This window comes from Thalassophryne amazonica, chromosome 18 (assembly GCF_902500255.1).
Source record: "Thalassophryne amazonica chromosome 18, fThaAma1.1, whole genome shotgun sequence".
Taxonomy (NCBI): domain Eukaryota; kingdom Metazoa; phylum Chordata; class Actinopteri; order Batrachoidiformes; family Batrachoididae; genus Thalassophryne; species Thalassophryne amazonica.
In genome coordinates, this window is record NC_047120.1 from 24189235 (window position 1) to 24216435 (window position 27201).

At 41.1% G+C, this 27201-nt stretch overlaps 1 protein-coding gene across 1 annotated transcript in view; it reads right to left on the reverse strand.

Moving 5' to 3' along the window:
- The window catches only part of LOC117530552 (calcium-activated potassium channel subunit alpha-1-like), a gene marked incomplete at its 3' end in the record, with an annotated part of 158068 nt that overhangs the window by 24907 nt on the left and 105960 nt on the right, over positions 1 to 27201 (reverse strand). Inside the window, exons 19-23 of the mRNA XM_034193446.1 lie at positions 17326 to 17449; positions 13477 to 13701; positions 12699 to 12891; positions 11804 to 11917; positions 4809 to 4901 (exon numbers count right to left, since the gene is read on the reverse strand). Of these exons, the coding sequence (XP_034049337.1) occupies positions 4809 to 4901; positions 11804 to 11917; positions 12699 to 12891; positions 13477 to 13701; positions 17326 to 17449 (749 nt within the window). The remainder of the gene's footprint in view (positions 1 to 4808; positions 4902 to 11803; positions 11918 to 12698; positions 12892 to 13476; positions 13702 to 17325; positions 17450 to 27201) is intronic.

A 27201-nucleotide genomic window follows, 5' to 3' on the forward strand; every position in this document is an offset into this window, starting at 1 on the left:
GTGAATGATACTGCGGCGATGGTTTTGTGCATGCTCGTGTGCGTGCACGAACACAATGCGAGCACGTGGACCACGTGGCACCACATTACGCTCCCACAGCAGCGGAGCAATTAGATGCTGGACATATTCACATAAATCAACAAATATATGGAAACCCACAATAATGCAAAGCACAGATTCAGAACATCGTAGGAACAATGAATGTACTGTTTAAATGTAACACGGTCATGGTGCTGGTCATGAATCTGTTGTCACTGTAAAAAAAAAAAAAAGAAAGAAAACATCGCAGTTTCTAATAATTAATTCCTGTTATGAAGAGTGGACGATACAGGTATCATCCTCTTGTTCCTCTCTGCACATGACCCATGGTCATGCACATACACACGCTGATGGATTGACATGAATGAAGCCGTGCGCTCATATCTTGAACATATCAGCCAGCACTGCATGTCTAGGTGTCCAGCGAGCGGCGCACCGAAGGACAGTGCGTCATATGGCCCATAACTCACGTGGTGGATGTGATAGTCTGATCCCCATTTGAGTGTTCACATGATCACATGGAGCTGATGTTGTGTGCGCAGATGTGTTTGCTGCTGCCCGTTGCAAAGGCGATATTTGTTTCTATGTACAAGTATTTCCACGTGAGAACAGCATGCACATGCACGCCCCTCACGGTGGAGTGTTGTAAGGTGATGTCCATCATAACACGGTATGTGTTCACCTGTGACTTGCAGGTCCACAGATCCCAACAGCTGCTGTGGTCACAGACACGCCCACTTTTGCGATCAGCTCACAGATCAAAGTGTCACTCTGTGTTCCTTTGTTATGTGATTATTTCTTTTATGTGTTTGTTATGTAATTATGCATGTACTTATTATAGTATTTATTTATATATTTGTCCTGGCTGTGTTATCTCTGTTTTTAATTTAACACGTCGTGTGCACTGAGCCACTGTCATGACCAGCATTGACTTGCTGGCCAGCGATCAGCTGAGTGCTATGTGCAAAGCGATCACACATGAATGAGTTCATGTTCATACTACTATGGAAACCACCTGGACAACTGAGAGCCTACACAGAAACATTCATGTTCATACCTTTCCCCATGTTTTATATATCTTCTACTCTTTCTGTCTGTCATGTGGACGACAATTTGCGTGGTGGAAGGTCAATTAGCCTCCCTGGTCATCCCCCTCCCCTCAGCTTCTCCAGTTCTGACGTTGACTGTGGACAGTGGACTGCTCAGGGCTGAGCCCCTCCCCCTTCCAGGATTGTTGGACAAGGCCGTTGACGGCGCCTAATAGGCTGCCTCTGGAGTGTTCTGATAAACTGGACCTTCAAATCTTGGTTGTCGTCCTGCATCTTTGTCTGTGTGATTATTGTTTTTCTGTGTTGATGGGGGGTTTTTTCCTCATTGCTGCTGTGTAACGCAGCGGCTATGAGGGTTTTTTTTCTCTTTCTTCCCTCGTGTGTGCTTTTTATATGTGTTTATGTACCGGGCCGGCCTATGTGTGTTGTGTGTTATGTGTGTGTCGTTTGTTATGGGTCGGTCTTGGTTTGCTCAGCCCTGCTGTTGACCAAGGCAGGGATGTACATCTGGAGCTGGTCCCCGGGCGCCTAATGGCAACTTCTGCTCCTAACTGGCAATTAGGATGGGTTAAATGCAGTAGACACATTTCATTGTGCAGGGAACATGTTCTTTTGTGCATATGACAATAAAATTCTTTTGAATCCTTTGAATCCTTTGAAAGTTCGCACCGTGCTGTGTGCACTCAGACATGGCTGACCGGTCCCCATGTGATCTTGTCTGTACGTAATTATGTAATGACAGGATGAGAGCCCACCCACACATGTGCATTGTGTGGAGTGTTGTTCATGTTGTTCATGGCACGGCATATGTCCTCCAGCTGAGTTGCGAGTGCACAGCGGTCGACTGTCGTCCAGATGCTTGCTGCAATGGACCATGATCGCACTCCAGCGACCTCAGCCGCACCTGACAATATTGGTTCATGGGGGGGAGCGCCACACTTGCATGACATGTGTTGCTTGGTAACAGCACACTTGTGGGGCACTTAGACATTGTGGGGTCAGTTGCACAGTCAGGTCAAGTGTGGTCGCCTGCACTCTACTATCATGCCGGTTGCATGAATAGTCCCGCCTTTTCTAAGTGCCTCGCGAGTGGTGTTAGATGTTCATGGGTGGCACCTGGGCTTAGGCTGACACCGGCCAAGAAGGGGTCAAATGGGCACTCACAGGGCACTTGCCGTCTTTCGGCCGCTGGTGTGAAGGCTGCCTCAATCGCGCTATTCAGCCACGGTGCGACACAGGTGATGATTTCATGCAGCATATTGTGCTGTGGCATGATATGTCCGACCTGTGTATGACATGCCGCGCGAATGCTGCGAACATGATAAGCTAACAATGCGATCTCCTCCTTTCTTACTATTCAACTTCTTGTACAGCTCGCTATATGCCTTTTCCATAGCTTTTGCCACTTCTCTTTTCACCTTACAACGCATCTTCTTGTACTCCCATCTACTTTCGGCATCTCTCTGATTATCCCAATTCTTTTTTACCAACTTTTTTCTCCTTATGCTTTCCTGGACATCTTTGTTCCACCACCGAGTCTCCTTGCCTTCCTTCCGCTGTCCAGATGTCACACCCAGTACCTTCCTAGCTGTCTCCCTCACATCTGCAGTACTTTTCCAATTGCCTAAAATTGCTTCCCCTCCATCCAGTGCCTCTCTCACCTGCTCACTGAATTTCACACAACAGTCTTCCTCCTTCAACTTCCACCATCTGATCCTTTATTGAGCTCTCGCTCTCTTCTTCTTCTTCTTCTTTACTTCTAAAGTCATCCTACAATCCACCATCCTATGCTGTCTAGGTACACTCTGTCCTGCCACCACCTTGCAGTCTCTGATTTCTTTTAGTTTGCATCTCCTACAAAGAATGTAGTCCACCTGTGTGCATCTTCCTCCACTCATATATGTTACCCTGTGCTCCTCCTTTTTCTTAAAGTAGGTATTCCCTACAGTCATTTCCATCCTTTATGCAAAATCAACTACCATCTGCCCTTCCACATTCCTGTCCTTGATACCATATCTACTCATTACTTCCTTAGAACCTCTGTTCCCTCACCAACATGCCCACTGAAGTCCACTCCTATCACCACTCTTTCATGCTTGGGTTCACTCTCTACTACCTCATCTAACTCACTCCAGAAATCTTCTTTCTCCTTCTTCTCTCAACCTACCTGTGGGGCATATGCACTGATGATATTCATCATCACTTCTTCAATTTCCAACTTCACACTCATCACCCTGTCAGACACTCGCTTAACCTGCAACACACTCTTAACATACTCTTCCTTTAAAATGACCTCAACACCATTTCTCTTCCTATCCTCACCATGGTACACCAACTTGAACTCACCGCTGATGCTCCTGCTCTTACTTCTCTTCCATTTGGTCTCTTACACACACTGTCTACCTTTCTCCTCTCCATCATATCAGCCAGCTCTCTCCCTTTTCCAGTCATGCTGCCAACATTCAAAGTCCTGACTCTCACTTCCACCTGTCTACTTTTCCTCTTCTCCCGCTGTCTGTGGACACATTATCCTCCTCTTCTTCCTCTTTGCCCATCAGTAGCCCAATTTCCGCCGGCACCCTGTTGGGCAACGGCACCGTTGGTGGTTGTTGTTATCCTAGGCCTCAAATGATCCAGTATGGAAATTCGATTGGTACTCTGCATGATTTTTATTTTAAATTTATTGATTGATTGGCTTGTTTTATGCCGGATGCCCTTCCTGAGGCAATCCTACTCATTCATCCAGGCTTGGGACTGGCACTCACAGTGTACTGGCTGCACACCCCATGTGGCTGAGAAGGACTCATATTAAGATCATGAATATATGTTGATTCATTGTTATATGTAAACACATGCTAATGACCAAATTGTTGTAATGCTACATTCCATTTATGCTAATAAACACTAAATCCTTCACACTGTAGCTTTAAAGTTTCCAATACTGTGAATATTACAATACCATTGTGATTTTGTGGAACTGCCTACTTTGCCTCTCAGTGGATAAAGTAGACATGCTTGGCGGTAATGATATAAAGAATCTGCGTTAGTTTTTGCTTTTGGCCTTGAAGCCGACTTGCCTCTGCCACAGTCCATATCCAGGCCATCCATGCACTCTCATGACACCATGCATATTGTCAAAGCTGCAGACCACGATTCCAAGTCCTCCTGAGGTCAATATCCGTAACACCAAAATGTCGCTGTTTGTCTTGTAAATCCAAGACAGAAGTTCCAATTACTTCTACTTGTGTGTCAAAACAAATAAAATTATCTTATTGCCCCCGGAACCTTCTTTGAAGATGTTTTTGAGCACTAAAACACATGCAGTAGCTCAGAGAAGAAAGTAACGATGTAAAATTTAGTTTGAGGAGTGCTACTTCTGTGAGGACAGAAATAAACGTCAGTCAAATCAACAGATGAAAGCGGGCACAGGCCAGAGAAAGTGATTTGACAGACAATGATCCGCAAACAGCCATGAGGATTTCTGGTAGATCAAAAGGTCTCGTAATTCTCAAAAAAAAAAAGCAAAAGTGGAGAAAAAATGGCTTTGAGATAAAGAGGCTAAAAGAAGACAGGCAATTTCAGCCAGAACGAAGGGAAAAATGTGCTCAAAGTGATGCTGCGGGAATGACCCGAGCTGCAAAAGTGCAGTGAGAGAAACAAAGGGGCGAAAAAAAAAGTTGATATGGAGCCAGAAGCAGTTGAGGAAGAGATGCTTCTTACCCAGCTCAGTTATCATTTGTATGTTGGTCCCACTGCTTTTGTCCTGACTCAGTGAAATCACAGGCACTTTTTTGCCTGGTTTTGCTAAAGGTGCTAGACAAGTGTTAAAGAAAAACAATTACTGGAGGATGTCAAAAAAGGGAAAAAGCAACATTTAACAAACTCCACTATGAGGACTAACACATGAATAAACTGCTGAGAGAATGAAATTTCACAACTCATGTCTTCAAATCTGTTTACAATGTAGTTTTGGGGAAACAAATCTGAGATTTCCAATATTTTGAGAGAAAATGTTGGTTTGTAGATACAGTGGAGGAAATAAGTATGAAATGAAAAATAAAAATTAATTTGCATTTCATTGAGGGAAATAAGTATTTGACCCGCCAAACAAAACATGATGTAATACTTGGTGGCAAAACCCTTGTTGGCACACACTTCAGGATTAATTTTAGTCCACTCCTCTCTGCAGATCATCTCCAAATCATGGAGGTTTTGAGGTTGGCATTTGGAAACTCGAAGCTTCAGCTCTCTCCATAGATTTTCTATAGGATTAAGGTCAAGAGACTGGCGAGGCCATTCCATGACCCTGATGTGCTTCTTATGGAGCCACTCCTTTGTTACCTTGGCTGTATGTTTTGGGTCGTTGTCATGCTGGAAGACCCGTCCACAACCTATTTTCAGTGTCCTGGCGGAGGCAAGGACATTGTCACCCAAGATTTTGCAATACTTGACCCCGTTCATCTTCCCATCGATGTGGTGAAGCCGACCTGTCCCCTTAGAAGAGAAACACCCCCAAAGCATAATGCTTCCACCGCCATGCTTGACAGTGGGGATGGTGTTCTTGGGGTCATATTCAGCATTTCTCTTCCTCCAAACACGTCGAGTTGAGTTGAGGCCAAAGAGCTCGATTTTGGTCTCATCTGACAACAGCACCTTCTCCCAGTCTCTCTTGGAGTCATTAATATGTTCATTGGCAAACGTGAGGTGGGCATGGATGTGAACCTTCTTGAGCAGAGGGACTTTGCACACACTGCAGGATTTTAAACCATTGCATCTCAGTGTAAAACCAATGGTTTTATTGGTGACTGTGGTCCCCCTGTGTAGTTCTAGGCTGATCTCTAACCTTACTCATGATCATTAAGACCCCATGAGGTAATATCTTGCATGGAGACCCCAGGTCAATTGACAATCATGTTGTACTTCTTCCACTTCCGAATAATTGCAGCAACAGTTGTCACCTTCTCATTCAGCTTCTTACTTATGGTTTTGTAGCCCATCCCAGCCTTGTGTAGGTCAACAATTTTGTCCCTGACATCTCTTTGGCTCTTTGGTCTTGCTCATGGTGGAGATGTAGGAGTGTCACTGAGTCTGTGGGCAGGTGGATTTTTATACAGGTGACAATTTGGGACAGGTATCTCTCATGTAGGTAGCGACTTGACTGAGATTAGGAGTATGTCAATGGTCTGTGGGAGCCAGCATTGTTCATCGTTGGTAGGGGATCAACTACTTATTTCCCTCAATGAAATGCAAATTGGTTTTGATTTTTCATTCCATGTAATTTTCTCGATTTTCTTTTTGATATTCTTTCCATCAATGTTAAAATAAAGCTACCGTAAAAATCATAGACTGTTTTGTTTGTCAGTGTGCAAACTTTCAAAATAAGTGAGGGATCACATACTTATTTCCTCCACTGTATGGTCACAATACTGCTAATACAGTCTCAAATTCAGTCTAAAATTAGACCAGGAACTATTTTGAAATAGAATACAATACCTCACAAATTACATGTATGTTTATATTAAGGTTGCAATAATACGATACATATTGACTGGTATTCTTCAATGTAATTCTACATGTATTGCAATTTGATATTATCATATATTGTTTTTTTTTATTTTATTTTATTTTTGTAACACTAGAACATGGAAGTTGAATAAAACACTTCTAGAAACTGTATAATCCTCTTATATCTTACTATTAACAAATTTAAAGTAAAAAGATGTATATTGTATAATAAATTTTATTGTATATTTTATATATACACACATACATACACACACACACACACACACACATATATATATATATATATATAGTATTTAACAGGAAATAAAAGAGTTGAGTTCTTCAAAAAACTGTTGAGGTCTAAGGTTCTGGACTCACATGCCATTCCAATTCATTATAGAAACTTTTGCACAGTTTAATACCAGCCTTGAAAAATGTCAGTTACCTATTTTATGAACACTAATCTAAAGCCCATGGATCCCCACAGGCAACACATTAGTTGTTACAATATAAAATACAATAAATGTAGTGGATGGATACTTGTGATATACATTTTAGCATATGCCATTTCAAGTGTTTCACTGTTCAATCACTAATTAATTACGAGGTCTATTACAAAAGTATCCAACCTTATTATTTTTTTCAAAAACCATATGGATTTGAATCACGTGTGATTACATCAGACATGCTTGAACCCTCGTGGGCATGCAAGAGTTTTTTCACGCCTGTTGGTTACGTCATTCGCCTGTGGGCAGTCTTTGAGTGAGGAGTCGCCCACCCTCTCGTCGATCTTTTCATTGTTTAGGAATGGCTCAGAGACTGCTGCTTTGTTTGATCAAAATTTTTTCAAAACTGTAAGACACAACTGAGTGGACACCATTCGATAAATTCAGCTGGTTTTCGGTAAAAATTTTAACAACTGATGAGAGATTTTGGTCTGGTAGTGTCGCCGTAAGGACGGCCCACGGTGCCTGACGGCGATCTGCACTTCGAGGCGGCAGCGTCTCGCCGTTTCAAGTTGAAAACTTCCACATTTCAGGCTCTGTTGACCCAGTAAGTCGTCAGAGAACAGAGAACTTTCAGAAGAAGTCGGCATGAGGAGTTTATTCGGACATTCGATTGTTAACAGACATTTTGTAATGAAAGAACGTGTGGGCAGAGTCGCATGTCGGGCCGGACCCGACCGCGGGGGGTCGCGACAGGAAAAACACCTCCGTTGGAAACCTTAACGGGCAAGTTGGAACATGCCCAAGCTGTTAAACAATTTCTCAGTTACTCACTTGTTGAAAGGCATCAAAAGCCGCCTGAATTTTACAAATGGTTTTCAACACGGAGGTGTTTTTCCTGTTGCGGCGCACACAGATTTGCCGAGTCATCACGGAAACGACTCGGCGAATTTGCGCGCACGTCTTTCATTAAAAAATGTCCTTAAACAGTGGAATGTCCGCATAAAGTCCTCATGCCGGCCTCTTCTGAATCTTCTCTGTTCTCTCATGACGTCCTGGGTGAATTAAGCCTTAAATTAGGTCATTAATTTTCAGGTCGAAACAGGCCGACGACGGCGCCTGGAAGTGCTGCGCGACGTCCCGCTCCGTGGGAAGTCCTTACACCGACAGAAACACTCCATATCTCTCATCAGCCGTTAAACTTTTCACCGAAAACCAGCTTAATTTCTCGAATAGTGTCCACTCGTATATTCCTCACAGGTCCAGAAAAAATGTTGATAAAGCAACGCGCGCCGTCTCGAGCAGCGTGTGAAACAAAGGAATTCAGCCGAGAGGGTGGGACCACATCTTACTCAAGGCCTGCCCACAGGGAAATGACGTCACCGATACGCGTGAAAAAACTCACGCATGCGCACGAGGGTTCAAGCATGATTGGTGTAATCGCACGTCATTCAAATCCATATAGTTAAAAAAAAATAAAAAGGTCGGTTTATTATCTAATAGACCTCGTACATACCTATGTAAATGTTAATATATTAAACTTTTTGCTTTTTTAATATAAAAACCCAGAAAAATGTAAAAATGTTCGTATGATTTTTTTTGTTTAGTTCATCAGTTAATTTTGAAGAGTACCCCCAATATGAATGCTCTTGCCAAGTGTCATGCTTGTATCATCATTTGAACAATTCTGTTTAAAATCAGCAGTAAGCTGCTCTACTGTTACAAAAATTCATTCATTATAAATCCAAACTTTTGAGTGGTTCTGTGTACACCAGAGGTGGGACGAAGTCACCATCAAGTCACTCTGAAGTCATGAATCAGCAATTTCCAAGTTAAGTCTCAAGTTATAATGACCATTATATAACGGCTGAGTGGATCCTTGTCATTTGATTGGTGCTTTGTATGTCACATGACATGGATTATTCATCCCATTTGTGTTGCATTGCATTTAGAGTGCAGTTTGGTTCCATTTAGAGTGCGAATTTGGTTCCATACGTTTGGTACCATTGCACGCACACACACACACACACACACACACACACACACACACACACACACACACACACATATACACGCACACGCAAAGCAAATCCACTGTGCTGTCTGGAGGCTGTCAGCAGGAAGTTAGAATGAAAAGCTGGTCTAATTGCTGACGTGATTTTTTTTTCACTGCACTGAGGATGTACACATTATTTTTATTTATTTATTTATTTTGAAGTGCACACACACACACAAGCGCTGACCCGGTTGTGTGAGCGCAGGTGTGCACAAGCATGGGACAACAAAACAAGTGAGACCACACACACACACACACACACACACACACACACACACACACACACACACACACACACACACACACACACAAAATCCACTCCGCTGTAAGCCGTCTGGATGCATGAAGAGCTGTTCAGATGAAAAGCTGAAAAGCTGACGTGATTTTTGGCTGGACTGAGGAACTACACAAAGTCTTTTTTTTTTTTTAATGGATGTCCGAAGTCAGTGCACTGTATCACCGGACTACACGTCACAATTTGGACTTTAGACGCAGTGGAACACCAAAATGTAAGTCCCTTTTCTGTTGTTTCTAAATTAATAAAATATCAAATGACAAGGATCTATTTTAGCCATTATATAAAACAAATAATTAATGTTTTTACATTCTTTCAATGGAACGAATATTTAATTTGGTAAAAGCTGGAACAAACCATTCAACTCGACTTTGCCTCGTTGAATAGTTTGTTCCAGCTTTCACCTCATGAAATATTCGTACCATTGAACTCAAACATTCATTATTTGTATACCAATTGTTTGCAAGCTGACTTGAGACTTGACTTGGGACTTGCAGATTCATGATTTGAGAGTGACTTGATGGTGACTTTGTCCCACCTCTGGTATACACTCACTGGTCCCTTCATTAGATACACCTGTTCAACTCACAATAGTGACTCACATAAGAGTGATAGAAACAGACTTGGGGGGGGGGGGGGAGGGCACGTACACATGGTCAACATTATATACTGAATTTCAAACCATACATCAGAATGGGTAAGAAAGGTGATTGAGGTGAATTTTAATGTAGCATGGCATGCTGGTGTGAATTTTCACAAACTACCTGGTCTACTTTGCACAACAATCTCTAGGACGTACAGAGAACAATCCAAAAACTATGAAACATCTAGTAAGAGGAGGTTCTCCAGGTAAAAATGCCTTGTTGATTTGGTGGCGGTACTGTAATGGTGTAACAGCTGTACAATGTTGTGACTGAAACCGCAGTGGAATGTTTTGAGCACCTTGTTCAGTCTCTGTTACAAAGAACTAGGGTAGTGCTGATGGCAAAAGATTCTAATCTGATATGAGCAAGGTGTACCAAATGAAGTAGCCAGTGACCATATTGTCAGAAGATGCAATACTTTCTTAGTTAGACCATCTATCAATAGGGCAGCACAGTCTCGTTTGAACCCTGCGTGATATCATGGGATTTGACCACTTATGGGGACAACCGCTCCTGTTGTGCAATACATACACAACACAACTTCACACGGGAAGATGGTGTAGTGTTTTGTTTTCGACTGCAATCACCGAAGCAGATGCGAAAGTGCAGGTTTTTTCGGTTTCCAGTGGAGAAGGCAAGACGAGGCGAATGGGAGACGTCGTGTCGGTGAGTGTTAGCCTACACAGCTAATCAGAGTAACTATGTCCTCTCGCCTGCAAAACCGCCTCGACATGTTAGAGCTCCAGGTCATAAACAAACCGCAACACACGTCCACTTTCCGCATTGTCACTTTTTCTTTGCATTTTCACTTTGATTGCGTGTAATTTTCCCAAAAATCCAGAGAAAACTCTGTTTCTGTCCCCGGAAGCAAAACTGCATCATATTTTACCCCTTTAGCGCCCGCCCTCAAACGAGACTGCGCTGCCCAAAGAAATAGGTGGTTATTTTAAATATGTGGAAATGGACAGGTTGTCTGCCAAGACCCAAGGTGGTTCCCTGGTGTCATGGATGTGACAAATTGCAGTACCAATGATTGACTTGACTGGCACAGTGTTTTTTGCATTGAGGCCTTGACTTTAATCACTTATCACTGTTCACTGTTTTTAAACTAATTTAGGACCCAGGTTTGTATGATGACATTGTTGTTTAACTATGTTGAGTGAAAGTGTGTCTATGCATTTATTTCTAAGTGTTTTTGTATTTATTTGTAACTGCGTTGCTGCCACTTGCCAGGACTCTCTTGTAAAAGAGATGTGTTTTTTTTTTTATCTCAGTGAGTTTTTTTTTTATCCTGGTTAAATAAAGGTTTGATGATGAACATATCATTGAACAAAATAAACAAAAACTTCTAAAAATAAATTATGTACAACAGACCATGGGTGGAAGTACTTCTCAGGATGAAGGCATTAATGACAAATTGTTGGAAAAGTGGTTCCCTCCATGTTTTCTGCTGGACATCATTTATTTTCAGCATGCATGAGCACCAGTTAGGTGCACGACAGAATATAGATAAGCACCAGGCTAGCCTAGGTTACTATTATAATTTTTCTTTGTCACTTTATTTTTGTAATTTATTGAATATTTTCATTAATTATTATTATTTTTCAGGCAGGCACAGCTTTATGGATGTGACAGAATTAAAAATGATTTCACTCGCAAACCATCATATTTAGTTATCACTAATACTCCACCATTTAGAACTACGCTATCAAAATGGGAACAAAGATCTTGTACTGCAGTAAAGTGAGAGAGTAGAGTAGCTGTGGTACCTAGTTCTGTTATGATGGGAATATTTGCTCCGGTTGTGACGGACGTCTGTCTTACTAATCCGTGGACTGGACTGTTCTCAGGAGAGGATCTATCCATCCCCGGCGGTGTGAAGCCTAAACGGACACACGTATAACACACAGCACAGCGGTTGATATAATCGTCAATATTTCATCCGCGGCTACAAACAGGCACATCAGCACATTTGATCCAGTCCTGCTGAGTGTGTTACTACGAGGTCACGCATTAGCTCATATATAATAAATGTGAATGTTTTGTTACCGCTGCGTACATCGTCCACGGCCATCAACGAAGTACACACACGACGGAGCCACAAAATGGGAAATAAGTAATGGATGACTGAATTTGATTTGACATTCTTTGCATTACTCAGACTGGCACATGAACACATGAAATCAGTGATGCTGTACATTTTATACACGCACTCTGTTGTGACATCCGTCACTTCCTGCTGACTTAGGCAAACAGGAGGTTGCGCGCCCGCGTGTGTGTGTGTTAATGGAATAATGAAATTGGCAGGAATATTTTTCTCCTCAGGTCAAAAGGTTTCTAAAGATGTCATTCTCAACTCTGGAGCTGAATGCGAACATAAAATATTCAGGAATGATGCACAATAAGGTTTATAGATTAACTGAATCACTGAGGGGTCCAAAAATTTTAAATAAGGAAAGTCGGCGCCAGTGCTGAGCTCGTTGCCACCTACTGCATCTGTGAAGAAACCAGTTGTTACAGTAACCTGAGGACTAGTCAGTAAGGTTTACTGTCAAATGCAGTGACACCAGGTCAGCCAGGCAACACTCGGTGAAGGATATTCTGTGTGCCAGCGCCCTGTCCCTTCCAGGCGGGCATGCCGAATGATGATAGGCCGCTCCTTACCTTGGGAATTAGCCTGCAAGACACCGATGCTGTCGTCAAACTGCATGGACTTGATGTTGAGTGACGCCAAAATGCATTCTTTGTCCTGCAGTGATGCGTCATCAATATTGTTCTGATTAGCTGACAGAATGACACACATGTCGCAGAGGTTGATGTTGACAGCCCTCAGATCTGCCCGACTCAACGGTGTGCCCTTTTAGGTGAAACGGAGGGGAGAGTTTGTTAGTTTGAATTCCTGCAAACTGGAAAAGCCTAGGCATGCACGCTGTAAAATGCAGCGAGTCCACACATACATGAAAGATTTTTTATGCAATAAAATCAATCAAATCTCGGTTTTACAGTCATTTTTACTAGCATAGTGATTTCAAAAATGCTATACAAATTTGTCGTCATCATTGTCTCACCTAGCTAATCGAAATACCAAATGACCATATTTTCCAGTGTATAAGTCGTGGCTTTATTACTAGTTTTTGAAACACTGTAACTTATACAACAGTGTGACTTATATACGAAAAAATCAGAAGTTTGTTATTTATAATAATAATTATTATCAAACAAACACTAAAACCAAATAAACTCTAGCAATAAAAGAATAAATGCCAGTTATAAAAAGTACACTACAGCAATGCACAAAAATCCAAATTAGAGAGCCTGGAATACAGAAAAAGGTGCGACTTATACTCCAGAAAATATGGTAATGTTTCACATTTTAAATTACACTTCTGAAATTTCAACAAATCATTCATCACATGTCATTGTATAATTTTTTAGAACTCACAGGAAGAATGGAAACTTTTGGAAAATTGTGAAGCGTCTCCCACTCGCGCTTCAGATACTCCAGGGAGCCGACAAACACGATGTGCTTCAGCTCGTGGTAGTGAAAGTTGCTCGCTCTCAGGGGCATGACAAAGTTTCGGAGGCCGATCAGTGCGGATTTCATGTCTCCAAAGATACACACAACTACATGACCACTCAGGACCGTCATGGCTGCCTCGTTCCGTGTCTGCGTGGGAAATGAAGAAAAATAGAATGAAAAAAATATTTTTGAAAGGTATTTTTATTAAGTGCATTATGTAGTTTTTAGCAACATCTAGTGGTTAGGTTTCAGATTAGAACCAATCCTCACCCCTCAATTTTACATGGCAGCATTCTTGTGGTGCTGAAGACAGGCGTATGAACAGAACTGTACAACATATCACAACAAGACCGTTCTGAGAGCACAGTATCCCCACTGGCAAATGCTGCTTTGTGCTTGCTACATTTTGATAACTTTTCTAGGTATGTGATAATTGCTTTCTGAATGCAGACACCAACTCATGAAGCTGTCAGTCTTTAGTCTTGTTAATCAAGGGCCATAACTCTGCCAAAATATGTCAGTCTTGTACAATATTACAATATGTGTATTACCAACCTATAACAAGGAATTGTACCAGGATTCCCAAAATTCCACCCAAATATGTGAGAGAAGTTGATTTCAGAATGCAGACACCCACTCATGAAATTGTCGGAGTCTAGATTTGTTAATCAAAGGTCATAACTCTGCCAAAATATGTGAGTCTTGAACAATATTACAATATGTGTATTACCAACCTATAACAAGGAATTGTACCAAGTTTCCCAAAATTCCACCCAAATATGTGAGAGAAGTTGATTTCAGAATGCAGACACCCACTCATGAAATTGTCGGAGTCTAGATTTGTTAATCAAAGGTCATAACTCTGCCAAAATATGTCAGTCTTGTACAATATTACAATATGTGTATTACCAACCTATAACAAGGAATTGTACCAGGTTTCCCAAAATTCCACCCAAATATATGAGAGAAGTTGATTTCTGAATGCAGACACCCATTCATGAAATTGTCGGAGTCTGGATTTGTTAATCAAAGGTCATAACTCTGCCAAAATATGTCAGTCTTGTACAATATTACAATATGTGTATTACCAACCTATAACAAGGAATTGTACCAGGTTTCCAAAATTCCACCCAAATATGTGAGAGAAGTTGATTTTAGAATGCAGACACCCACTCATGAAATTGTCACAGTCTAGATTTGTTAATCAAGGGCCATAACTCTGCTAAAATATGTCAGTCTTGTGCGATATTACAATATGTGTATTACCAACCTATAACAAGGACTTGTACCAAGTTTAACAAAATTGTTCTGCAAAATGTGAGAGTAGTTGATTTCAGAATGCAGACACCCACTCATGAAACTGACAAGAGTCCAGATTTGTGAATCAAGGGCCATAATTCTGGTAAAAATGGGTCCAACTCGAACGATGTGATAATATGCATATTGCCAATCTATAACAAAAAGTGGTACCAAGTGTCACAAAAATTCACAAAATTCTTCCTAAAAATATGAGAGGAGTTTATGTCAAAATGCTTATGCCTTTTTTGGGACAAATGGACGGACGGATGAAAACTGCCACCCTATAATCCCCCTTTGGCCTTTGGCTAGCGATGGATGAAGAACTACAACAATAGAGACCTATGGGAGCAGATTGGACGGACTCTGAATGCTAATGGTGAGTGTTGTGCTGTTATGAATGCATTGTAAGCTTGTTGTTAGTTGTGTGGTGTTGCTATAGAAACAAACCTAACTTCCAGGACTTTTTTTAAAAGTGCTAAAACATGTATGTCGCCAGAGGTTTTCTAACCCAAAATAATGCCACATGGTCATGGGCCCTCATGCTGTTGTACTGACCATAAAATTTTCAGAATACGTTATAGCTGGATAGCAAGTGATTGGTGCTAGTAGACAAGCTAACATTACCCAATTAGAGCTGACAAAATCACAAAATCAGCCTATATTCACATGTTCAGTTCGATTAGCTTATCTCTCAGAATCGTTTTCATCCCCAAAACCAAATGAAGGACTGTCCCACTTGGTAAAAGCCGCGCCCATGTTGACTCAAGTTTTTTCCCAATGTCAGTCTGAGTACTGTTTGGCAGACTTCAGCAATTAAACTGTTTGTTTGCTTGTTGGTAAAGTGTTACCAGGTCTGGCAACACAAATAAGCATCCACAGTTTTCAAGAAACAAAACTATATTGTTATATTGATATAGCCTGTTAAGGCCTAACATTAGCATGTTATCAACATATAACACTGAAACTACTTTTTAAAACAAGCACAAAACCACAACTTGCCACCCGTAGATTTTTTTCAAGCAATTAAAATAAATAGCCCAAAGTAGTATGTGTAAGTAGTTGTGGCAGCTCTAATAAATAGAGAAAAACGCGTGGGGACAAGCATAGGCCTCATCCTACGTACAGCAATTTCCCTGCAAAATCTTACCTGATTATAAATAACTGAAAAAGTTGGCAAATGGATCATTTTTTGGGTGAGATTGTAATCTCTTCACACATAATGCAAGCTTTTAAAAAAAAATTGTTCAAATCCCCCACTACATGTCAGTGTAAACTAGTGCAGCAGATAACAGAATATTTGCAGAGGAATTGTTCAAATCTGGTTACAAGCACCAAAATTTGACTGTGTATACCTTTTGGTATATATTTTAGACAAATAACGTTAGCCATTTGAATTTTCAATTGGGGGCCAAATAGAGGGGTCAAAATTAAAAAAATGTTCCAATCATATTGAAAGCTATACCACATTATGTGTCTGATCATAACTATTCCAAAAAGGTATAGTTTGGACTATCTATAACTGAATGTTTTGGAGTTATGGGGTAAAAACAGCAAAAATGGTGACAAAGGTCAGCATTAGTTTGTACAGGTGTCAGAAGTTAAAGTTGCTCTAATTACTGTAAAACATGATGCAAATTATTGGTTGAGTTAATAGGGTTTTAAAAAGGAATAGTTTCCACCATGTGTCATGCATAGTTGTCATGTTATGGGGTAACATCTGTCACATGCCATAGAATCCAATGGACGTCAACATTGGTTGACGTTTACTTTGGAGACCAAACATTCAACACAGTCAAAACTATTGCACCACGTTTTACCAAAATTGGAGCAACTTTAACGTTTGATCCCTGTACAAACTGAAATTGACCTTTGTCACCATCTTTGCTGTTTTTACCCCATAACTCCATAATATTCAGTCATTGATAGTCCAAACTATACCCTTTTTGGAATCTTCATTATGAGACAAATAATGTGGTGTAGTTTTCAACATGATTGGAGCATTTTTAAATTTTGACCCCTGTGTAATTCTTCAACTGACCTCTACCTGGCTGCCTATTGAAAATTGGGGTGGCTAATGTGCTTTTACAAAAGAGTAATGTCTAAGGTGTATGTGTGCCAATTTTGGTGCTTGTTTCCAGATATGAACAATTATTACAGTTATCTGCTCCACTAAACTACATATTGCATCTTTAATAGAAAAGCTATTTTTCTTTTCTTTCAACTGCCTATTCACACATTAAAAAATATGTTATACAACACAAGACTGCAGTAGACGATGAGGTCATTTGAAAAATGACATATGTATGAGCGCAAGACTTGTAGAGTGTGCACGTTCCCCACATAGAAAACGACACATTCAACACGTCATTACACGAAAGTGTGTAACATCCACATCATCCCACACCGCGTCTCGGTGATCTGACACATCTGTCAGCGGGGAGGAGCATGTCAGAGTGAGGGGGCGCCACCCACCAAAATGACCTTCTCGATGTCTTTGGACGGGCACCAGTGAAACATCCCAGTGGAGTCATATTTCTTGACGTTCTCGTCCATGCTGTCGATCTGTTCGCTGCCGGGGATCAGAAGAGGGTCATGTCTGCTCAAAGACACAAAACGAAAAGAGAACCTTAACACTCTATTACTGTGGATGAAACACTAAACTGATCACCAGCCACCAGCTGTCTGGAAGCTATCAAACAACTACGGAGACTGGCTGTTACGATGAATAATTAACACACCCTGTGATTAAGGCCATTTACTATAAAGGCATTGTGACACTGCATCAGCTGCAACATGCGTCACACAACCATTTGTTTTTCCACAAGCATGATCCAGTATACAGGTACCATTTACTGCATTCCAGACAACTTGGAACTGGAATATTTCCCACCTCTGACCTGAAAAAGTACTTTGGAATCATATTAAGAATCACCAGTTGCTTGGTGCCAACTGGCCTTCTTGGTTTGATGATGTTGTATGGACATCTATGTAGGGGGGAACATAAAATTCTACCAAATAGAGTTGAAAATGAACCAAAATGAAGTCAATTTACAGTTGCTCACATAAATTTACATTCACCTTGGCGAAAATGTTCATAGCCAATTTTCCCCAACTGCATTTTATCAAACAATACCCGAGTTACATCAGAGCGTCTACTTGAGTTCCACCAAAGGTACAAGATACATTTATATATAGTTTCTACCAATCAGCCCCAATGGGCTGGAGGCATTTACATAATCTTTTGACTACTCTTTGGCTTTGCCACAACAGATCTGGCGTGGATCGCAATTTTGACTTGGCACAAGTTTTGCCCTTCATGGTGCAACTCCAAATGCACCCGGCATATTAGCCACTGGTGGCTTTGAAATGCGAATGTTCTCTTTGGGAGGCAAGTGCGCTAAACACTTGTAATAAATAATGAATGTTTATGAGGTCAATGGTATGAATATTTCATGAGGTGAAAGATGGAATGTTCCATCTTTTACCAAATTAAATATTTGTTCCATTGAAAGAATGAAAAACATTCATTTGTTTTATATAACGTCTCAAACAGATCCTTGTCATTTGATATTTTATTAATTTCTAACAACAGAAAAGGGACTTACATTTTGGTGTTCCACTGGTGCTCAACAGTCCAACACAAACTTTAAATTAGAGTCCAAAATTGTTCTGTCAACTTGGAAAAACAGACAGTTCAAAAATAATTGCGACGATGTAGTACGTGATGCCGTGCACCGACTTTGTGTACTTCCAAAAAAAAAAAACAAGGACTTTGTGTAGTTCCTCTGTCCAGCGAAAAATCATGTCAGAAATCTGTCCAGCTTTTCATCCTAACAGCTCTTCATGCCTCCAGAGGGCTTACAGCAGTAGTGGATTTGTTTTTTTGTGTTAGAAGAATTAGCAGCGCCTATTAGCTCCTTCAGATCGTCGTCCACCAACAAAACAAACTTCACTATGTTTAGCTAAACACCACCCCTGGTAGTGTGAGCATGCACGGCGGTCAGAAGGTGCAATAGCACATTTTGTATAGCACCAAAATTGCACACTATAAAGAACTATTGCAAAGAAAATGAAACACAATGGCAAATGGTCTGAATAGTCCATGTCACGTGACATACAAGCCACCAATCAAATGACAAGGATCCACTCAGCAGTTACATAAATAAATATATGAGTCACTTGGGACCATTCAGATTTCATATCATTGAGGGAGGACACCCAAATTAACACCCAGGAATTATCGAACGTTTATTCTAAAGGTCAACCACAATCTCAGGATCACACATACGGAATTAATGAAGGAGTCGGAGCCATCAGACAGACATGTGACATCATCCACCATTAAGACAGCACTCCATCAACATGACGGAAAAAAACAGTCAACCAAGGACAAAGCCATGACTCTAAAACGGACATAAAACACATACACAAAGGTTTATGATAGATAGATAGATAGATAGACGGACGGACGGACGGACGGACGGACGGACGGACGGACGGACGGACGGACGGACAGACAGACAGACAGACAGACAGACAGACAGACAGACAGACAGACAGACAGACAGATAGATAGATAGATAGATAGATAGATAGATCAGATTAGATCAGATTATTTTTTGTTCTTCTCTTTACTTCTTGTCCAAAGCCGTCTGCAGACACGTAGATGAAGTGTCCACGTCATTTAGCCACAGTGACATCAGCAGCAGCAGCCAAGCGGAAGGAGACAGCAGCCCACACACGGCCCCAACCGGCACGAGCACCGAGATACAATTATGCCCCCTTACTGCATACAGCTTGTGACGTTGTGTCTGTGCGGTAAAAGCTTTAACAGGCCTGACTTTAAATATTTCAGCAATTTGCCCAATCAGATTTGCTGTTCAAAATGAAGACCATGAATGTTTTAATAGAGCAGTATTTTTCCTGTACACTCAGCGGTGAGCATAATACTCCTGAACACTGACCGCTAAAGTGGTTTCCAGTGTCGGAACATGAGGTTGAACAACGTTTCTGTTGGTCACAACATTTAACAAATACACTTCCAGCAGATGTGGCTAAAAGGAGAAAGAAAACAATTTACCATTTTGGCTTGTACTGGTCAGTCAGTCCATCCATCCATACAACAGTCCCATTATATGATGAGAACTGGCTAGCACAGGCATGGCCATGTAAGGCCAAGATGGTGCAGGTTTTCCTTGGTACCAGTCACCTCAGCAGTTGATTTCACAGATGATTGGGACTTTAGCATAAGTGGATAAGCTCGTCAGTAAAACCACATGCTGAGGTAATTGGTTGCCCTTCATGGCAAACTATAGCCCACACCTGGGCTAGAATATCCCAAATTTGGGGATGTCAACATTGACCTTAGTTGCAAACCAAGCACAATGAGCTGGGGTCTGGAGGCCTAGACCTAGGCTCCCAGAAAACACAACTCAAGAAACCCTGCATAGGCCATCTAGGCAAGATAAATTCAATTTTAAAGCAGAATTACAAAGTGTTTCAACCTAGACAGACACAAACAGGAAAAAGTTGTATTTTGTACTTTGGGCAGCTTTCCATTAACACTATTAATCACAGCTCTTGTGATTTGACAACAACACTATTTCGATTTTGCTCTGAAAACAATTATTGCTTGTGGACCTTAGTTTGAAAGCAGATGCAAAACCAACTTGTGCAGTGGGCACAAACCCCTTGGGGTGTGTCTGGGAGCACTCTGCTATTTAAACAGCCAGACATATCCAGGCATTGTATGCAAAAGCCTTAGGTTTAACATGTTTATTATTCAGGGGTGTATTGTAGACTGAACATGGGATCAACCAGTCAGAGTGACGCCTGTCTTTCCTTTTCCGCTTGAGTGCGGCAGGAGCTCTCTGGTATAGACTAAGTGGACTCAAATGAAAGGATGTATGGCTCAGTAATGGATTAGCAGCAACTCGTCAGAGCACCTAGTCGCCGCCAAAGCTCCCTGAGGAGACGCCTGCAGCAATGTGAAGTATTTGCATTATAAGAGTTTACTCATTTCATTTTATAGTTGTTTTCAATTAACTTCCATCATGTATTTTAGGCACAGTAAGAGAGACAGACAGAGGGGGAGAAAGACAGAGAAGGTGGAAGATAGGCAGGGAGAGACCATTCTCTCATAAAATATAACTTCTTTCTCCCTCATCCTACTTCATCTTTGTTTTGTGAGAGGAGATGATATGTGCAGGCAGAGTGTACGTGTGTTGTGTAGATGCTTACATTATGTAGGTGCACCTGACTATTTTCCTTTTTGTACAGCACCAACTGACAATATTACTGGACTACAAGACCAGGATTTTGGTGTTCTAAGGTCCCAAAATTTTCAACACCAAACTATACCTCACTTTTTGACCAACACACCCAGAGAAGAACCAGTAGTATATCGATTTAGAGAACGTGACCGCAAGGGCATAAAAATGAGCGGCAGGTGAAAATTAGCAATGACATGCAGGGGTACGATAGAGTGCTCTATTCTAAATAAAGCAGAAAAAAATAACACAAAAAATGAAATTTTCATGGTTTCAGATTTTAAGGGAGGTTTTTTTTTATTGTTATTAATATATGGATGTATTGGTGCTGCCCAGTACAATTCTATTTGCATGGAATCAACTTTGTCAGATTTAGATCAGGTCTAAAAATATTTTCATCCAAAACACTGAGAGCAGCTTTCTGTTAAACATTAAAACATTAAACATGTGTCTCTGAAAAGGAGAAATGTCATAATCCATGTACTATGTTGGAGGAATTCCATCTTAAGTAACCTGTTAAGCATGTATTCCAGTCTCAGCTAAAACTGCCAGCCCTCAGGCTCCCCAAGAAAGTCTGCCTTCGAGCTGATGTACCCTGAGGCAAAACCTGGATCTCCTTTCAGGAAACAGAAAGGGCAATGCCTTTCAAACATGTTCTACCGCTCAGATTGCAACGTGTCGATGCAAGTGTAATTTAAAAGGACATATAATGTATTGTCATATGGACTGAGTTGTCCAGAGACAAATCTTACCAGGACAAGGCATCGAACACGTTCCATTAATGATACATTAGTTCAACTGATTATGGAGCCACTGATGACTAAGCAGACCATTTCTGGATAAGCAGACATGACCCCTGATGTCACAGTGCCACAAGCCAACTACAGGACCAGGGATGGTATTTGGTTGGTTTTCTTTTCTGCATCTTTGCTTCTTCTGCAAAGCTTTAATCCTGCCCATGTTGAAGAACACTACACCAGTCCTGATTAAGTGGTGCAATGTGGCTCTGTCATTTGGTGTCATCTCTCAGCTGTCTGGGTCCAGGATACACATTTCCAAGTTGGCAGTGAGTACATTGGATTCTATGACTTGTGACATATGTTACCTCGTAACATGATAACGAAGCATGACAGATGGCACAAACTATTCCTTTTTAAAACCCTATTAACGATAATTTGCTTCATTTTTTTACTGAAATTTGAGCAACTTTAACTTTTGACCCCTGTACAAACTGAAACTGACCTTTGGCACTGACATTTGTGTTGTTTTTACCCCATAACTCCATAGAATTCAGTCATAGATAGTCCAAACTATACCTTTTTGGAATCGTTATGATCAGACAAATAATGTGGTGTAGTTTTTAACATGTTTGAAACATTTTTACATTTTGACCTCTGTGGAATTCTTCATTGACCCCTAGCTGGCTACAGCTACCACCCTGGGATGGTTATCATACATTTTTGTATAGGACATGGTACACAGAGGCTGGATTCTAAGTGTCATTTTGTCACCTTAAGTGGTACCGAAAACCTGCTTGGCCCACGGATTATGAATGGCGCACCACTTTAGGACCTCAAGATCAGATATCCTGTGTTTCCGTGAGGTGTTAGCTTTCTTAGAGACCTAATATGGAATTGGTTCAGTTGGCCACATGAGATCCTGGAGCTGGAGGTGGCAGAGCTGAAGATGTTGAGATTCTCTTTGGGAGTGACAAGAATAGACAAGATTAGGAATGAACATATCAGAGGGACAGCTCAGGTGGGACGGTTTGGAAACAAAGTCAGAGAGGCAAGATTGAGATGGTTTGGACATGTGCAGAGGAGGAACCCAGGGTATATAGGGAGAAGGATGCTGAGGATGGAGCCACCAGGCAGGAGGAGAAGAGGGAGGCCAAAGAAGAGGTTTATGGATGTGCTGAGGGATGACATGCAGGTGGTTGGTGTGACAGAGGAAGATACAGAGGACAAGGTGAGATGGAAACGACTGATCTGCTGTGGCGACCCCTAACGGGAGCAGCCGAAAGACAAAGAAGAAGAAGAAGAAGAAGGTCACATGAGATCCCGGCCTTGGCTGTAGCATTGTTACAATCAACCCAACTGTAAATGAATATCAGTCATGGCTGGAGAAATAACTTGTGATGAACACGTGCTCCCTCCACAGGGAGCTGTAACCTCTCATCTACTTCATGCTGACGTATCTGGAGATATGCAACGGCTGAATGGGTCTCAGTACCTGTCTAGAACTACAGTTAAAAGTTTAAACTCACTTAAAGGCTTGGTGACTTAATAGCATTTTTGCACCATCTGTCATGCTTAGTTATCATGTTACGGGGTAACATATGTCAGACGGTATAGAATCCAATGGACGTCAACCTTGTTTGACCTTTACTTTGGAGACCAAGCATTCAACACAGTTAAAACTTCCATTATTTCAACCAATAATTTGCTTCAATTTTTACCAGAATTGGAGCAACTTTAACTTTTGACCCCTGTACAAACTGAAACTGACCTCTGTCACCATTTTTGCTGTTTTTACCCCATAACTCCAGAACATTCAGTCAAAGATAGTCCAAACTATACCTTTTTAGAATTGTTATGATCACACAAATAATGTGGTATAGTTTTCAACATGATTGGAGCATTTTAAAATTTTGACCCTGTGTAATTCTTTATTGACCCCCTGTAGCTCATTAGATGTCATCTCCAGGATGGCTCCAGATCTGAAAATAAACATTAGTTAATTTATAATATGTGTGCCAAATTCCATGCTTTTATCACAAACTGAACAGTTGTTTTGCTGTGCCGCCCCACTATTTGGGAATGTGAGGAATCAGCTGCTTCCTTGTCACGTTTCTGTAAACACTTCAGGAGTGAAACCAGAACATTAATGGACAAAGTTGTGTTCAGCAGCTTATTTTTAAAATGAAAAAGAAGAGCAAGTTCCAATAAGAGTGAAAGCATTTAGTGGCCTTACACCTCAGCTAAATATTTCATCAGGAGTTGATTGCTTCAGCACTCACGCAGTGGAGCCGCTGTCACTTCAGTTTGTCCTTGTAGAGATGAGTGGTGAGGCAGAGCGCTGCCAGGATGGCTATCGCTCACTGTCAGCCATGACGGCTTGTCACTATCCTGCACTGCCAATTGTCTTAGTGCCACTGAAGCAGACATGACGCGTGTGTCACGATACAGTCCAAAGTGACCAAATGCGTTGTGACATCCCACAATTAGATGCATCTTATGACCCATCGAAGAACCTATGAAAATAGCGTTAATTTCAGATAGGTTGTCATTGCGCCATTGCAGATAGGATCAATTACTTTACTGACAGATTTGGGATACACATGTGACTTTAGAGGTGATTGCTTTAATCATTTCTGTGCTTTTATTACAATCCCAATTCCAATGAAGTTGGGACATTGTGTAAAATGTAAATAAAAACAGAATAAAATGATTTGCAAATCCTCTTCAACTTATATTCAGTTGAATACACCACAAAGACAAGATATTTAATGTTCAAACTGATAAACTTTATTGTTTTTTTTGCAAATATTTGCTCATTTTGAAATGGATGCCTGCAACACGTTTCAAAAAAGCTGGGACAGCGGTATGTTTACCACTGTGTTACATCACCTTTCCTTCTAACAACACTCAATAAGAGTTTGGGAACTGAGGACACTAATTGTTGAAGTATTGCAGGTGGAATTCTTTCCCATTGTTGCTTGATGTATGACTTCAGTTGTTCGACAGTCCGGGGTCTCTGTTGTCGTATTTTGTGCTTCATAATGCGTCACATTTTCAATGGGCGACAGGTCTGGACTGCAGGCAGGCCAGTCTAGTACCCGCACTCTTTTACTACGAAGCCGTGCTGTTGTAACACGTGCAGAATGTGGCTTGGCGTTGTTTTGCTGAAATAAGCAGGGACGTCCCTGAAAAAGACGTTGCTTGGATGGCAGCATGTGTTGCTCCAAAACCTGGATGTACCTTTCAGCATTGATGGTGCCATCACAGATGTGTTAGTGCCCATGCCATGGGCACTAACACACCCCCATATCATCACAGATGCTGGTTTTTGAACTTTGCACTGGTAACAATCTGGATGGTCTTTTTCCTGTTTTGTCCGGAGGACATGACATCCATGATCTCCAAAAACAATTTAAAACGTGGACTCATCAGACCACAGCACACTTTTCCACTTTGCATCTGTCCATTTCAAATGAGCTCGGGCCCAGAGAAGGCGGCGGCGTTTCTGGATGTGGTTGATGTATGACTTTCGCTTTGCATGGTAAAGTTTTAACTTGCACTTGTAGATGTAGTGACAAACTGTGTTAACTGACAATGGTTTTCTGAAGTGTTCCTGAGTCCATGCAGTAAGATCCTTTACACAATGATGTCGGTTTTAATGCAGTGCCGCCTGAGGGATCGAAGGTCATGGGTATTCAATGTTGGTTTTCGGCCTTGCCACTTACATGTAGAAAGTTTTCCAGATTCTCTGAATCTTCTGATTATATTGTGGACTGTAGATGATGGAATCCCTAAATTCCTTGCAACTGAATGTTGAGAAACATTGTTCTTAAACTGTTGGACTATTTTTTCACGCAGGTGTTCACAAAGTGTTGATCCTCACCCCATCTTTCTTGTGAACGGCTGAGGCTTTTGGGGATGCTCCTTTTATACCCAATGTTTCCAATTAACCTGTTCACCTGTGGAATGTTCCAAACAGGTGTTCTTTGAACATTCATCAACTTTTCCAGTCTTTTGCTCCGTCCCAACCTTTTTGAAATGTGTTGCAGGCATCCATTTCAAAATGAGCAGATATTTGCACAAAAACAAAAAAGTCTATCAGTTTGAACATTAAATATCTTGTCTTTGTGGTGTATTCATTTGAATATATGTTGAAGAGGATTTGCAAATTGTTGTATTCTGTTTTTATTTACATTTCACACAACGTCCCAACTTTACTGGAATTTGGGTTGTATATATGTCGCCACCGTGGCAGTGTCTGAGTCCACCTTACCCCTGGCCAACCCATAAAAGGGTAAAGAGGCGGAGCGTGGGCAAAACCAGTGTCATCTGTGTGGGCCTTATGAGGCCCAAGCATGCCTACCTATCACCAAACTGTCAAGCTAGCTAGGGCTAACAGGCTAAATCAAACAATACTGGTATTTGTTAATGTAATTTTTTAATCTCAGATGTATAGCAACCATGTAAACAATGTGAAAATAAAATAATCTGTCATCTTTAATTCAGTTAGAACTCTCTTTTGACTTGACATACTGTATCTCAGGCTGTTTGTTTTCCTTGCTGGATGCCTTTCTTATAATGTAGCACTTAATGACATCTATTACTAATGTCGTCCCTGTAATAGCTTCATATAGAATAAGAGGATTATCTCAAATCAAAATCACTAAACACATGTAATTTTAAGGGACAAGATAAAAGTAAGGTAGCGCTGGAGTTCGCCTTTGATTTTGATGATGCCTATCATCTGTGGTCTTCCATGCTGAAAGGGGCTCCAAGGGATCCAACAATAGAATAATAGCCTGAGGCTAGCCATCCTTAGAGTCTCCGTTACTGGCTGCTACTGTCATTAATGCCAGGACTGTTTAAGAACTTGAGTCTGTGGCTGTTACTTTCAAATCTCATGACAGGAAGCACAGACATTTTGGTTTAACATCTCCGGAAGACATACTATGCATGCAGTTGAAACAATAAGTGTATAACAAGCAGTGGTGGCTTTGGCAGCCATCGGACCTAGGCTTTGGAAATTAAAGACATTCCTATCATTCTCATATCAAGATATGTACAACTTCAACCACACCTGCTCCTATTTTCCAGCATGCATGATAAGATTATTCCCTGTATCAAGGCCAGACAAGTCCAGCAGTTGGCATACATGGTTACGGTATATTACATACAAAGCAAAAGTGTGTTTTTGTTTACCTCCAAACACATATTTTATTAAAAACCAGGGAACCAGGGAACTACAGTAGCAGAAAAAGCAACATAGAAGAAATCTAAGTTGGTTCCACTCCTCCAGCCAAAGCAAAGGAGTCGGTATCGGGTTATTTGGTCACGTGACT